Source organism: Enoplosus armatus, chromosome 7 (genome assembly GCF_043641665.1).
Source record: "Enoplosus armatus isolate fEnoArm2 chromosome 7, fEnoArm2.hap1, whole genome shotgun sequence".
NCBI classification, from domain to species: Eukaryota; Metazoa; Chordata; class Actinopteri; order Centrarchiformes; family Enoplosidae; genus Enoplosus; species Enoplosus armatus.
Genome location: NC_092186.1, coordinates 9,043,486 through 9,058,457, shown reverse-complemented (window position 1 = coordinate 9,058,457; position 14,972 = coordinate 9,043,486). Strand labels below are relative to the sequence as shown.

The following is a 14,972-nucleotide window of genomic DNA, read 5'->3' as shown; positions in this document are numbered from 1 at the left end:
ATCTGTATTCTCTACAGCAGTGATTCTCAACTTGTGGCCCGTGGGCCAAATCTGGCCTGCAACAGGGTGCCAGGCAGCCGATCGACCATTTTCTAATTCAAAATGAAAATAAATTCATTTACACTGGGAATTTGTTTGTTTATACGAGTTAGTAAATGTTCAATAATGTCCCTTGGCTGTTACTAAGGAAGTTTCATATTAGTATATCAGCGATCTGTGCAGTGGCGGTGATACCGGTTTCAAAAAGATCATGTACACCTGACCTGCTCGGGGCACATGGGATGAGTTTGGCTTCAGGGCTTTCTGCCCGTGTGAAACCAGAAGTCATCCTTCTAGCGAGCCTAGAGCCAAAACCAAACCAAACTTTGACCATTTCACAACGTTATCCACATGTTAGAAAGGCTTTCTGGCAGAAAGGCATGAGGCCTATTAATTTGTTTGTTTATTAAGTGGCTCCTGACCTCGTGTCATCTTGCAAAAGCGGCCCCCAAAGCAAGTGCTCTACAGTGATTCAGTATACCTGATGAATCCACCTTTACACTGCGTCACTTTAAAGACTTAAAATAAGTAAGTTGTGAATTGTTGCTATGTGTTGAATCCAAATATGAGGAAATAGCGATTTCATACTGTTATTGAGAATGAGTTATTGTTTGACAGAGTCAGCTTACAGTCATGTAATATGATTGGCTGTGTGAGATATAGCAAGTTGAGGCTGTACACACTGTATTGTATTTAACTTATGCATACTTGTCATTTCAATCAGTAATTCACTGCACTTTTTACACACAAAAAAAAGGTAGACGTGTGTGTTCTGCGGAGCTGAAGGAACTGAGATATCTTAAATCTTTTCAACTTAAAAGCCAGCAGATGAAGACACAAGCACAAAGCAGATATTTGCTCCCCTCAAGGTGTCCTGCTGATTTGTCCACAGCTTGTACACTTTATTAATAGTTCATAAACAATTCACTTAAATATGTTTAAATCAGTAAACCATTAACAAAAATAGCTTTTAGGTTTATGTCCACCTCTATCATAACTTCTTCTTTTTATTTAGCCACGACAGCTTAATGGAACATAAGAAACGATTCGTGACTATAATACAACTGCAGACTTTCTGCCTCAGTCAGACTGTATGCTTCCTTTTAGATGTTTTCAAAGATAACACACCCTGACTGTTACATGTTTGCCTTCCCACCTGTTAATAATAACACTGACGCTGCAGTGATCAAGGGTCAGTTGAGGAGACTGATAAACGTGCACGAGCCCCCTCGACATCTCTCCGCCCCCTGCTGACTTTACAAATCCCTGAAGGTAAGGACACGTACGTGCAGACAGTCGGACACTGGATCGTAACTTTTGAGTGGATCTATGGTAGAGACGTGTAAAAACAAACCAACAAAAAAAGGCTAAACCGATTAATGCTGTACTCGGAGATCGTCGTCAAGGCTCGAGCAGAGTCACACTAAACAAGTAAGAACAAGTTTGCGATAGCAGGTTTGGTTGTCCACACCACTAGTTGAAACAACACTAGACAGCCGACTGCTGCCCTTAACATAAATCTCCTGTTTTATTACTGCATGCGTCTTCTTCTTTGCGGATAAAATCAGCGCGTTAAAGTGAGAGAAAAACGGGAGGAGCTCTTGGCTTATTTCCTGTTGAGTGCCGCTGCGTGGATGCATCTTCCTGTTGACACATCATAGGAAAAACATTTTTCATCCTGCACAGAGCTGAAGCATGACCCGTCGTGTGGCAGTGGTTGGAGGAGGTAGTTCAGGTCTGGCCTGTATCAAGTGCTGTCTGGATGAGGGGCTGGAGCCTGTCTGCTTCGAGAGCAGCGATGACATTGGTGGCCTGTGGAGGTTTAAGGTGGGTCACATTATGTGCAGGTTGGACTTTCTTTGACTCACAAAGTGTTTAGAAAGTGAGGATGAATATATTCTCACTTGTCATTGCAGGAGAATCCAGAGCCAGACAGGGCCAGCATCTACCACTCTGTCATCATCAACACCTCCAAGGAGATGATGTGTTTCAGTGATTTCCCCATTCCTGCACACTTCCCCAACTACATGCACAACTCCCTCATCATGGACTACTTCCGGATGTATGCTGATCACTTCCAGCTCACCAAGCACATACGCTTCAATGTAAGGATGCTTCGCTAACTTGCCGAGAATTATATAAGTCTTGTCCCTGAAATGATGCTTGAATTTCACCTCAATCTCAAATGTGAAAAGTTGCTTAAATCAAGATGACAGAGGGTTGAATGTATAGTCATTAGACGCAATTGTATCAACACGTAGTTTCATTGTTTCTGCCTTTCTGTTGTTCAGACCAAAGTCTTGCAGGTGAAGCAGAGATCAGACTTTTCTCATTCAGGCCAGTGGGATGTTGAGACGGAGAACAAGGATGGCAAAAAGGAGAAACACATTTTTGATGCTGTGATGATCTGTATTGGACATCACTGCCACCCCAACATGCCACTACATGACTTCCCAGGTACCACAGACACGCTATGAATATCCTGGATCAACCTTTGACACAGTATGAAGGAGCCTGTAACAGCAGCCCTGTACAGTGAGGTTACATAATGCTGTCATTGGCATGTCAGTATCACGTCCTCAACCTTGGCTTAAGTCACAGACCAAAGTCTTCTTGCAGCAAAAATATAGAGCCACTTTGTCCAGCAGTCTCAAGTCTTTGCTTTTATTTTATTTTTTTCAGGCATTGACACTTTCGAGGGAACGTACTTCCACAGTCGAGACTACAAGACTCCTGAGGAGTGGAGAAATAAAACGGTTGTAGTGATTGGGATAGGAAACTCCGGAGGAGACATAGCAGTGGAACTGAGCAGATTCACCAAGCAGGTTTGGATACGATAGTTACATACAGATGACACGTGTCTTCTACAACTTGGGTCTTATTTTCAAAGTGTCGGCTTATTCCTGTCAGTCGAGATAACATTTTATTCCAACTTCATGGCTTAGATCTAGGGACTCATGAATGCTACATTAACATAATATGTCAGATACGAAAATTTAGCAAACTATCAATGTTAAATAAAGTTTTCTGACGTACCAGCATAGTGACTGACTCTCTTCTCTTCCCAGCTGTACCTGAGCACTCGAAGGGGAGCCTGGATTCTGAACCGAGTTGGGGACAATGGGATGCCCCTTGATTTGATTTTTAACAGGGTGTTGAATTCCCTGCAGAAAATCATTCCCTCTGGTGTTTTCTGTGGTCTGGCAGAGAGGCAGCTCAACCAAAGATTTGACCACAGTCTGTACAATATTAAGCCAAAGCACAGGTACTGTATTTGCATCGGTTTTATTTTTACAATTGTATCTGTTGCAGCTTTTGAACTAGAGCATGTTTTTGCCCTGGAAATGACTCTCTGACTGAAATTTGCTGTAGATATTCATGGTTCCCAGATAACTGATCTGAACAGCTATGCTGCCCCGCTTGACATTTCCTAGGGCCACCCTCAGGACAGGAATTTCTTTTATACTTGAGGTTTTCAAACTGTAAGGTTGAAGAGGTGGTACGGACGGAGAGAGGTGAAGCAAAGGGACTGTGTGAAGCGAAAGGGACAGGCGCATGCTAGCATTCTGAAAACAGCGGGAAGGTAGTTCTTGTAGTTTGTCCGGCTGATTTGACCCACCTATCAACAACAGTCAGCCGCTGAGATTCGTGCTCCTAAGGGTAGTAGACCTTTACTAATTTCCTCCTAACGTAACCTTTAGGACAAACTTTATAGCCTCAGTCTTTGTGTGGCTTTTTTGCAAAAATCCTGTGCAGTTTTCATGAAAGTGTGAATATATATCTCAGGTTGTTGAGCCAACATCCCACAGTGAATGATGAGCTTCCCAACCGCATCCTATCTGGAACAGTTCAGGTGAAACCCAACATCCGCAGATTTCAGGGGTCCAGTGTGGAGTTTGATGATGGAAGTGTAGTGGAAAACGTTGACCTGGTGGTAGGTTTAATTCTTAAAAGTCTGTACTCACCCACACACACAGCACTGCAGTGTAGTGTGTGACTGAGATGAGTCCTCTGTCTTGCAGGTGTTTGCCACAGGTTACAGGTTTTCCTTTCCATTCCTGTCCTCACATGTGGCCTCAGTGTCTGGGAACAAAACATCGCTGTACAAGTATGTGTTTCCAGCGGAGTTGGACCGCCCCACTCTGGCTATCATTGGTCTAGTGCAGCCACTGGGAGCCCTCATGCCCATCTCTGAGATGCAGGCCAGATGGGCCACGCGTGTCTTTAAAGGTAATGCAGGTTCTTTAACAAAATGTTCAATACATTGAGGATAAGAAGCCCATTCACTCTCCGTGGTTCTCATTATAAACAGGCTGCATCAAGCTTCCTTCAGCACCTGCCATGCTAAAAGATGTTCACTACAAGCAGGAGACAATGGCTAAAAGGTAGAATTGTGGATTTTCTCCACATTACAATAGACTATTCTGGATTCTGGATCTCTAGTCTTGTTATCCACAACATGTTCAGCTCGAGTCTCTTTTTCAGGTATGTCTCCAGTCAGAGACACACCATCCAGGTCGACTATATCAGCTACATGGATGAGATAGCACAGCTGGTGGGGGTTCGACCCAACATCCAGAGGCTGCTGCTGACTGATCCCAGGCTGGGACTGAACGTGATTCTCGGCCCGTGCACCCCGTACCAGTATCGTCTCAAAGGGCCAGGAAAGTGGGCTGGAGCCCGCCAAGCCATCCTCACTCAGTGGGAGAGAGTGGCTCAACCCATGCAGACCAGGCCCTGTGGTGAACCCAAACCCAAGACCTCGTTTGTGTGGCCTCTGATTCTGTCAGCTGCTGCTGTGGGCTTGGCTGCCTACTTTAACAGGAACAACCTTCCAGCTTTCCTACAAGATCCCACTGCGCTGCTGGACAAGATAAAAGGGCACCTGCCTGCACAGTGATGTGCAATTCAAACAGCTGTGATTACTCTTTTAACACATTTATTATACATGTATGTAACTTTTACACTATAATATCCCACTTCCTGAAATGGACAATATACCCAGATGTTAATCAATGATGCCACCTCATTGTGGTTTCAAACTGATGTTATACTATGCTAAAAACTGTTATTCAACATTGTGTGATTGCTATAGGACCATGATCTGGGATCTTTAACTTCTTGGCAAAGCTATATGTTCATACTAGTTGTTTAATAGCTACAGCTTTTACTCTTCTATTCATACTTGTACAATGTCCAAATATGTATTGTCCTTGTTTCCCGCTGTGTAGTCATTTATGGTGCAGTAATTTAGTACTTTACTGCTTTTATGTTGCTTGTATTATGCATTTAACATATTAGAAAATATTTAATTTAAACAAAAACAGATCAGGAAAAGTAATTGATCACACTTTTTAAATATGTATTATGGCTTCATTTGCAATACTGCAATTGAAGTGTTTAAGTGCCTCATCCTGCTTTCTACAGTACCTAATGAGAAGGGATCACTATTTTTCTCATACATTTTCTTCATTACATTCCTGGCAGGAGATCAGAGTATCTAAAGGCACAGTCCATGATTGTGTAAATAACTGGTCTGGACCCTTTTATCACCGTCCCAAATTAACCGACAGGTCTTTCTTCTTTTAAAGCAGTTAAAGATTTGTCTGATAATGGTGTTGTAAACACATGAGTAAATCAGGCATATATTTTAGATTCTGATCAGGTGATACAATATAAAAATCAGTTTATTTTCATCTGAAAGAAAAATAAATTGGTGAAAAACAATATTGTTTGGGACTCCAATTATTATTAATAATAATAATGTTTTAACCCTCCTGTTAACTTCAAATTTACCAACATCTTTTATCCTTGGGGTCAATTTGACCCCAGCAATTTAAACCTCCAGAAAAGGATTATGATTAAAATTGTTACCCAAGTTTATGTGTCAGGTACTTTATGTTTGTTTGTTGACTACCTAAATAGCCCTTTAAATAAAACAACCCCCACCCACCCCCCTTATACATCCAGAATACCTGACTATGGAGAAATATGCAGATCACCATAAAATCTCATGGATTGACCTAAAATTGGAAAGATATCTTTTTGGTGTTTTATTGGCTTTATATTATTTCTAAGTACATATTTTTGTTATCTATAACATTTGGAATGACATGGCGACCTTCCTTTTCAGCAGTTCTTCACCCACGATGTAAAAAAATGATCACATGTAATGTTATGACCATTCAGTCCTTCAGCCATGTCAAGTACCACCCTCATGCCCTGATTTTTTTCAGGTGCTTCCCCAGGGGATTTACCAGTGTACACCTGCATATTCCAGGCATAGCTGGACCGTGCATCACATGCTGCCCATATTTTGACATTCATCCATAGTCACGTTGGGGCCTGGATTGTAAAGAAAGGGTAATCGCTGAACCCACTTGTCCCATACATCCCATATTGCTGCGAGTTTGTCACGCTCTCGTCGGCCCTGCCTTGTTTCTCTGTCATCAAAGTGTATGACACGGGAAAAAACGTGTTTAGAGACATGGTGGCTGGAAATATTGCCCTGCCAGTGTCAGCAGCCCAAAGGCTTGCTGTTGCTTGTACACTCCTGCCAAAATGAGCAACCCAATGTAGGCTTGCAAGTGGGTCACATCCAAGTCTTTCCAACTGTCATACACACGCCTCCCCTCTAAATTTGTCATCTCAAGTATATCCTTTTCGATTGATGGTGTTAAGAGCTCAAGTGCTGATTTTATGTCTAGGACATGGCTGACAGCGTATCTGGTGGGGCCTGGAACCATTTTGATGACATTAGCAGCACTAAGTCTACCCTGTTGTTCAAGTGGGGAGATGGACCATAATAACTTTCCATTTTTGGAAGGTAGTGTGTTTGCTGGTGGTTGAGAGACAACAGGAGGGTCAACACTGAGGGTCTCATTCTCATCAGAGGAGGATGCCTCATAATCAGGGTCCTCCTCAACATCATCCTCTGTCTCAGACACATTCTCCTCTATGTCACTTTCATGGTCAAAGAGATGTGACAACACCTCATTGACAGAAAACCTTTCCTTAGAAGTCATTTTCAGTTGAGAGAGAGCAGAAAGAGAGAGCACACAGAGCACCAAGAGTAATGGTTTAGAAGGCTGCTGTGCAAGCTTTTATATGTTTTCCTCTCCCCCATGTCGTGTGAACTATCAGTGGTTCTCGCACTGCTACAGTTATGGTTATGTTAGGTTAGGGCCCTAAAGCTTTTTGAAGATTATAAAATTGCATGTTATAGTGACCTCAATATCATGCAAAACAACCAAAACAAATGTGTGTAAAATGTTGATATTTCTTATATGTTTTATACAGCTAAAACAGCCTGGGGTCAAATTGACCCTAAAGAACACTGATGCGTACAACATGTGTACATTGACATTGAAAATATATCATCATGTTAATTTTATGTTTACCCAGTTGTCCCCATTAAATTAGGAAAAGTCATTAAATATGAAGCAAAAAAAATGATGTCATTTATTTACAGACGTTAAACATTGAATGGGAAAGGAAAAGGAAAAAAACACAAACACACCACTGTGTATAAGAAGCCAGTACAACCACAGTTGTTCACATATCACATTACCATTTGCATTGGCAGGTGTAGCACAGCTTGTGATTGGGAAACAGCTCAAAGGAGGTCGGTGTTTTGTGATTCATTAATCAATAACCTGGAGTTATAAAGGACTGTAATGTGAAAGTGAAAAGTGCACGGCTCTCTTGATTACTACCAAGTATCAAAGAAAGTAAGGAGGTGAAAGAAGCCTGGGTATATTCACTATAACCGACCTGTGGGTGAGCAGAAGGTACCTGCTGGTGAATTTGGACAGTGCCCATTATTCCCTCAGCTGCTCTCTTTTTTTTCTTTTTTTGTATCACAACAGGTAAGTGATTTGCAGGATTGCTTAGAAAGATTGGAACCTTGGTTTTGGTTTATAATGCCCTCAAAGTGACACATGCAGTTTTCTGTATATTCCAAATTAGATTTGATGCGTTGGGTAACCCAGCAGGAGTTTTCTTTGCTTTTATGATTCAAATATTTCATTATGCATATGAATCAGATTTCAAGTAGCCTGCAATTTTCTAAGTTGTTAGTTACAGTTGTTCAACCAAATGATCTATTACCTGTGCAATTTGACAGAACTTTGATCCCAATTACTTTTTACAGTCAGGAATATATTTTCCATTGATTACACTCACTTGTCTGCAAGAGGGCGTGCACATGTAATGTATGTAAGTTAAACTGTTATTCAATTTGTTGATGTCTTACCATATTTAATATGACATTAATAAGCCAACAAGAAGAGTTGTTTACATGTCATATTACCATTTGGGTTGGCGGGTGTAGCAGAGCTTGTGATTGGGAAACAGTTCAAAGGAGGTCAGTTTTCTGAGATTCATGTAATCAAAGTAAGGTCATGAAGTTTTTTATTAGACAATAGTATGTCTGTCTGTTGTTGGCCTAAATAGGATAAATATGAATAAATACAATGATTTTAACTATAATTACAGTAACATTTGAAACTTTTCTACAGATTTTTAGTCACATTGATTAATGCGTCGATGTATTAATCTGTCTTTTAAAGCATGCTCCTAGATCAACAGAGGACTCTTTAGGTTAGTCTTCTGAAGAGGAATAATATCAAATAGCTTCAAGAGGGTTTATGTTATGTAATGTTTTTTCTGAGGACATGAACCCATGACATGAGGAGCACCTCGGGGCTTTCATCAAGCAGCTATAAGATCTATTGTTTGTAGTCATAAAATCATTCATCAGGCTGCTGCTGCTGTTTACCATTGATACTTTATGACCAAGGTTATGTATTTTGTGGGGTGTGACTGGAAAAAGCTGCTCTTATGTTACTACACTATATACACATTAACTCACAGTATGATAATATATAGTAGCTCAGACATCTAAGTTATCGACACTGAGAGAAGGCAACAGGTCCATGAATGTATCCTCTCTTCAGATAAAAATGTTTTCAGACTAATCCGGTTCACCCTGCACAGAGCTGAAGCATGACCCGTCGTGTGGCAGTGGTTGGAGGAGGTAGTTCAGGTCTGGCCTGTATCAAGTGCTGTCTGGATGAGGGGCTGGAGCCTGTCTGCTTCGAGAGCAGCGATGACATTGGTGGCCTGTGGAGGTTTAAGGTGGGTCACATTATGTGCAGGTTGGACTTTCTTTGACTCACAAAGTGTTTAGAAAGTGAGGATGAATATATTCTCACTTGTCATTGCAGGAGAATCCAGAGCCAGACAGGGCCAGCATCTACCACTCTGTCATCATCAACACCTCCAAGGAGATGATGTGTTTCAGTGATTTCCCCATTCCTGCACACTTCCCCAACTACATGCACAACTCCCTCATCATGGACTACTTCCGGATGTATGCTGATCACTTCCAGCTCACCAAGCACATACGCTTCAATGTAAGGATGCTTCGCTAACTTGCCGAGAATTATATAAGTCTTGTCCCTGAAATGATGCTTGAATTTCACCTCAATCTCAAATGTAAAAAGTTGCTTAAATCAAGATGGCAGAGGGTTGAATGTATAGTCATTAGACGCAATTGTATCAACACGTAGTTTCATTGTTTCTGCCTTTCTGTTGTTCAGACCAAAGTCTTGCAGGTGAAGCAGAGATCAGACTTTTCTCATTCAGGCCAGTGGGATGTTGAGACGGAGAACAAGGATGGCAAAAAGGAGAAACACATTTTTGATGCTGTGATGATCTGTATTGGACATCACTGCCACCCCAACATGCCACTACATGACTTCCCAGGTACCACAGACACGCTATAAATATCTTTCACTTTACTCGAGGACATTTTGTGATGTAGAGCATGAAAAGAAAATTATGATAATATAATTTAAGAATCAACCTCTGGCACAGTGTTAAGAAGTTCATTATTGATTGACCGCATCTTATTGTCATATATGATAATAAGTAAATGGGGTAGCCACCACATAAAGAAGAGTGCAGTAAGTCATTATCATGTCTTCAGTCTTGCTCTGTATGAAATTAGTTTTAGATGTGAAGTGTCTCAATGATCCACAATGTTGCTCATTCGTACCTCATCCTTTTTGGCTTGTGATCCCTAAAAACGATGCTGTGTCTACTTGCAACCCCCTAGTCACAGGTTGCAAATGTCAATGGTTTTGAGCAGCTCCACCCAAAGAGTGATTGTCCACTCTGAACCTCATAGGTAGTTTCATTATGAATGTGCAAAAAGGTTTAAACGGTCCACTATTTCACAAGAAAACAAATCTGAATCTGAATAAGAAATATATTTTTGTTAAGCTAAACAATGATTTTTCTTCTTTCCTGTCCCATTAATTAGGTCAGCTTTATCTTGTGACACTTGAGACACGTGCTGATCCCTGGATTGTAAATAACTATTATACACACTGTACTCATTCATTCATTTATTCACTCACAGGCTGTCAGGCTGTATACAGACATGCCAGCATCTACAGACAAAACTGATCTGGGGTCATTCACTCACATCCTCTCTGCTAAAATGTACGCTAGGCTGCTTCACATCTCTGACATTGTCCTTGTTGAAAGGGTTTGAGTTGGTGATGAAACAGTTTCAAGCACCAGAAGGAGAAGTTGGCAAATGTGACTATTTTCACGGTTTTCTGAAATGTTTTGTACCTACAGTTATTGATGAGTGCCTTGAACAATCCATTTTTAGGTTTTCTTTTGATATATTTCTAAAAACTCTTCGTAAAATCTTGTTGAAACCAGAGCACAGGAATAAAAGTCACTTTAACTTTTTTAAATTATTATTTAAATCACTCAATATCAATGTATCGTAAACCCTTCTTGCAGCAGAACATATATTAATTTATTGCAAATGGCTTTGAACAAAAAGAGTTTGCCAAAAAAAACATCCTTTAAAGTTAAAAATGTAATGCATTTTGTCTGATAGTCACAAATCTGTCCTCTCAGGCATTGACACTTTCGAAGGAACATACTTCCACAGCCGAGACTACAAGACTCCTGAGGAGTGGAGGAATAAAAAGGCTGTAGTGATCGGGATAGGAAACTCTGGCGGAGACATAGCAGTGGAACTGAGCAGAGTCACCAAGCAGGTTGGACAGTTATGGATCGTCTGAGGCACACACAAAAAGACTTTGATCCCTCAACCTTAATCAAGTGCGGACATAATGACTTACTTCTTGTATCATATATTTACAGGTATATCTAAGCACTCGGAGGGGAGCCTGGATTGTAAATCGAGTTTCAGACAATGGTTTTCCCCGTGATATGCTCTTCAAGAGGGTGGTGATTTATTTGCGCCAATGGCTTCCCTTCGGATTAGTCTGCGGCATGGCAGAGGGAAAAGTCACCCAAAGATTTGATCACAGTCTGTACAACCTGAAGCCAAAACACAGGTATAGCTTAGTCCAATAATGTAAAGTAATGTTTTAGGACTGACATGCTTGCAGTATTCATGAAAGTGTGAATATATATCTCAGGTTGTTGAGCCAACATCCCACAGTGAATGATGAGCTTCCCAACCGCATCCTATCTGGAACAGTTCAGGTGAAACCCAACATCCGCAGATTTCAGGGGTCCAGTGTGGAGTTCGATGATGGAAGTGTAGTGGAAAACGTTGACCTGGTGGTAGGTTTAATTCTTAAAAGTCTGTACTCACCCACACACACAGCACTGCAGTGTTGTTTGTGACTGAGATGAGTCCTCTGTCTTGCAGGTGTTTGCCACAGGTTACAGGTTTTCCTTTCCATTCCTGTCCTCACATGTGGTCTCAGTGTCTGGGAACAAAACATCGCTGTACAAGTATGTGTTTCCAGCGGAGTTGGACCGCCCCACTCTGGCTATCATTGGTCTAGTGCAGCCACTGGGAGCCCTCATGCCCATCTCTGAGATGCAGGCCAGATGGGCCACGCGTGTCTTTAAAGGTAATGCAGGTTCTTTAACAAAATGTTCAATACATTGAGGATAAGAAGCCCATTCACTCTCCGTGGTTCTCATTATAAACAGGCTGCATCAAGCTTCCTTCAGCACCTGCCATGCTAAAAGATGTTCACTACAAGCAGGAGACAATGGCTAAAAGGTAGAATTGTGGATTTTCTCCACATTACAATAGACTATTCTGGATTCTGGATCTCTAGTCTTGTTATCCACAACATGTTCAGCTCGAGTCTCTTTTTCAGGTATGTCACCAGTCAGAGACACACCATCCAGGTCGACTATATCAGCTACATGGATGAGATAGCACAGCTGGTGGGGGTTCGACCCAACATCCAGAGGCTGCTGCTGACTGATCCCAGGCTGGGACTGAACGTGATGCTCGGCCCGGGCACCCCGTACCAGTTTCGTCTCAAAGGGCCAGGAAAGTGGGCTGGAGCCCGCCAAGCCATCCTCACTCAGTGGGAGAGAGTGGCTCAACCCATGCAGACCAGGCCCTGTGGTGAACCCAAACCCAAGACCTCGTTTGTGTGGCCTCTGATTCTGTCAGCTGCTGCTGTGGGCTTGGCTGCCTACTTTAACAGGAACAACCTTCCAGCTTTCCTACAAGATCCCACTGCACTGCTGGACAAGATAAAAGGGCACCTGCCTGCACAGTGATGTGCAATTAATATTCAATTCATATCTGATGTGATTATGACTGTATAATACGTTGCTGACTTGCTGGTAGGGACTTGCTGTTTATAATAATTAGTATAAATAACATAAATTAAATGTAATCAAAATAGAGTTAAGTTACACAGCCCATTAAGGGTTAAAGCCTTTAATGTTCCAGCTGGTCTGCTATTTTGCATTCTGTTACGATAATTTAACCTGAAGTGATGCATTATATTTCATAAGCTTATCTGCAAAATCTTTATCTGGAAAAGATGTAATAACTACAGCTGCGCAGAAGTGGTCAAAAGGGAAATAATCAAGTAAAAGTACCTTAAAATTTTACTCAAGCACAGTACTTCAGTAAATGTACATTACTTGGCACCTCTGTCAGTTTCTACTCCATCTCCAGACTGGACCTTGAATGATGATAATGTACATTGGTCAATGATGCCACCTAATGGCAGCTTCAGAATCCAGCTGAATTTTGGTTTGAAAAAACATGAAACTATATATCGTATAGTCCGTCGTGTCTCGCTGCATCATACTGGGATCATGTGATTAAGGATCTACCCCTGGGATCTCTGTGAATCTCTTTGTAGTTAAAGTCAGTAGTTGAGATTGTTTTCTTTTTGGCATGACATGGTACAATTGTGTGCTGGGATTCCCCTTAAATCTGAAGAATCAAGACATTAAAAATTAACAATACATATGAATACAGAGCAGGAATTGTGTCTATTCTTTTTTATGTAACTGACTGAAATATAGAAGGTAAGCAGAGAAGCAGAGACACTGACACACACTGACACAGGACTGACGCACACTGACACAGGATGTCCTGTTCAGCAAAGTTTCACACCATCATCAATACGTTCACCATTGGCTTTGTTAATATGGCTACATTTTGTCACTCTCAAGCTTGTAAACCAGTTGTCTAGCTGATGTGTTTTTGGGTAAAACATTAATTTAAGGCAGTTCAGGTTAGATATGGTTATGTATGAATTAATAAAAAATAAAACAGAATAAATGGGCTTCATTTATTCTGTTTTATTTTCATTCATTGTTTTAATTAATAATAATGGCCAACATTTTGATGTTGGTTAGACCTTCCTATTCTGCCACTAAATATCTAAGATCTAATGTAAAAGTAAAAATATTTACATGCTTATGTTAAAACATAGCTCAATGATAGATAGATAGATAGATAGATAGATAGATAGAAATAACGTGCTCACATTGATATCTATCACTTTCTCTTAACTTTATTACTTTTTTTTTTTAATCCACAATAAAAAGTCGTTTAACTTTGAGCTGGACTTCAAGCTGACTTCAAACTAACCGCCGCTCGTAAACCACCGGTAGACCCCGGAAGAAGAATCGACCACGCGTGACTCGTTAACATGTGGGTTGCCAGGTTTGTGGACACCTAAAGTGTGAATGTTATCTGAGGCATGTCAAAGATTTTACATGTTTGAGAATATATGTTGTTAACTCAGCTGTGTTTGTATGGTTGCACACTTCAAAACCTCGGTTTTAAAACTGTATCCTCTGAATGTAACAGTCCACTTTATAGACCTATCAAAGTACACTACAAGTAGGCCAACTAGTCACAAAATCAGTCAAGAGGGCTCTTAACAGCCGCATACACCTGACTTTAACCCAAGTAATAGTAATTTAGGCATACTCCTAAACCAAAAAGATACCATAAGCACACTTGTAATGTAGAGTAGACATGCCAAATATTATGCCAGCCAACATCCCATCAGTATTTTTTTTAATGATATAATGAAATGTAATATTCATGGTTCAATGGATAATGAGTACAGAAGTGTATTTACTTGTTATTAAATCACAAAGTGATATTGACTTTATATGTAGCTTAGTTATTGTGTGTTTTAATAGCCTGTTTTTACTTTTGAATATGGCTACTATTATTAGGCCTACTACTGTTTATTTTTTACTCTAATCCTATGTTAAATGTCAGCAATCCGCCACAAATGTAACAAAATGTATACATTAAACGGAAAACTTATGTTGGTGTTAAATAGATTATCATTTACATAACACTATTATAATGTAGATCTATGTAGAATTTCAATGCCATTAATGTCAACAGGTAAGACGTGTATTGCGCTTTTGTAAAGAAAGCTGAATCTATGAGGCTGACTCTTCTCTGAATGGGTGATGTTGATGGTGACAGATGTGTGACTAAACACCTGCACAGGGGGTTAGGGTTTGAGAGGGGGACATGAGAGGATAAATCTGGCAACTACAGTCTGCCATCTTTGATTGTGCGACAGGCCGCGGCGCGAGCGGGGCCTCACTCAACTAGAAAAACGACCTGGCACGAGATA

General features: G+C 40.9%; 2 protein-coding genes and 1 pseudogene across 2 annotated transcripts; 2 read left to right on the top strand and 1 right to left on the bottom strand.

The window, feature by feature from the left end:
• The first annotated feature begins 1,399 nt into the window (after positions 1 to 1,399).
• On the top strand, positions 1,400 to 5,268 carry LOC139287321 (flavin-containing monooxygenase 5-like). The gene is made up of 10 exons (XM_070908295.1): positions 1,400 to 1,470; positions 1,726 to 1,866; positions 1,956 to 2,144; positions 2,331 to 2,496; positions 2,722 to 2,864; positions 3,108 to 3,304; positions 3,826 to 3,973; positions 4,062 to 4,269; positions 4,352 to 4,424; positions 4,525 to 5,268. Exons 2-10 carry the CDS (start codon positions 1,735 to 1,737, stop codon positions 4,937 to 4,939), a joined length of 1,671 nt encoding a protein of 556 aa, XP_070764396.1. The 5' UTR covers positions 1,400 to 1,470; positions 1,726 to 1,734; the 3' UTR covers positions 4,940 to 5,268.
• Positions 5,269 to 6,168: 900 nt separating this feature from the next.
• LOC139287716 (piggyBac transposable element-derived protein 4-like) lies at positions 6,169 to 7,064 on the bottom strand (annotated as a pseudogene).
• A 1,981-nt stretch (positions 7,065 to 9,045) lies between these two features.
• LOC139287345 (flavin-containing monooxygenase 5-like) lies at positions 9,046 to 12,624 on the top strand. Its single transcript, XM_070908327.1, has 9 exons — positions 9,046 to 9,177; positions 9,267 to 9,455; positions 9,642 to 9,807; positions 10,981 to 11,123; positions 11,230 to 11,426; positions 11,511 to 11,658; positions 11,747 to 11,954; positions 12,037 to 12,109; positions 12,210 to 12,624. Exons 1-9 carry the CDS (start codon positions 9,046 to 9,048, stop codon positions 12,622 to 12,624), a joined length of 1,671 nt encoding a protein of 556 aa, XP_070764428.1.
• Positions 12,625 to 14,972: the final 2,348 nt, after the last annotated feature.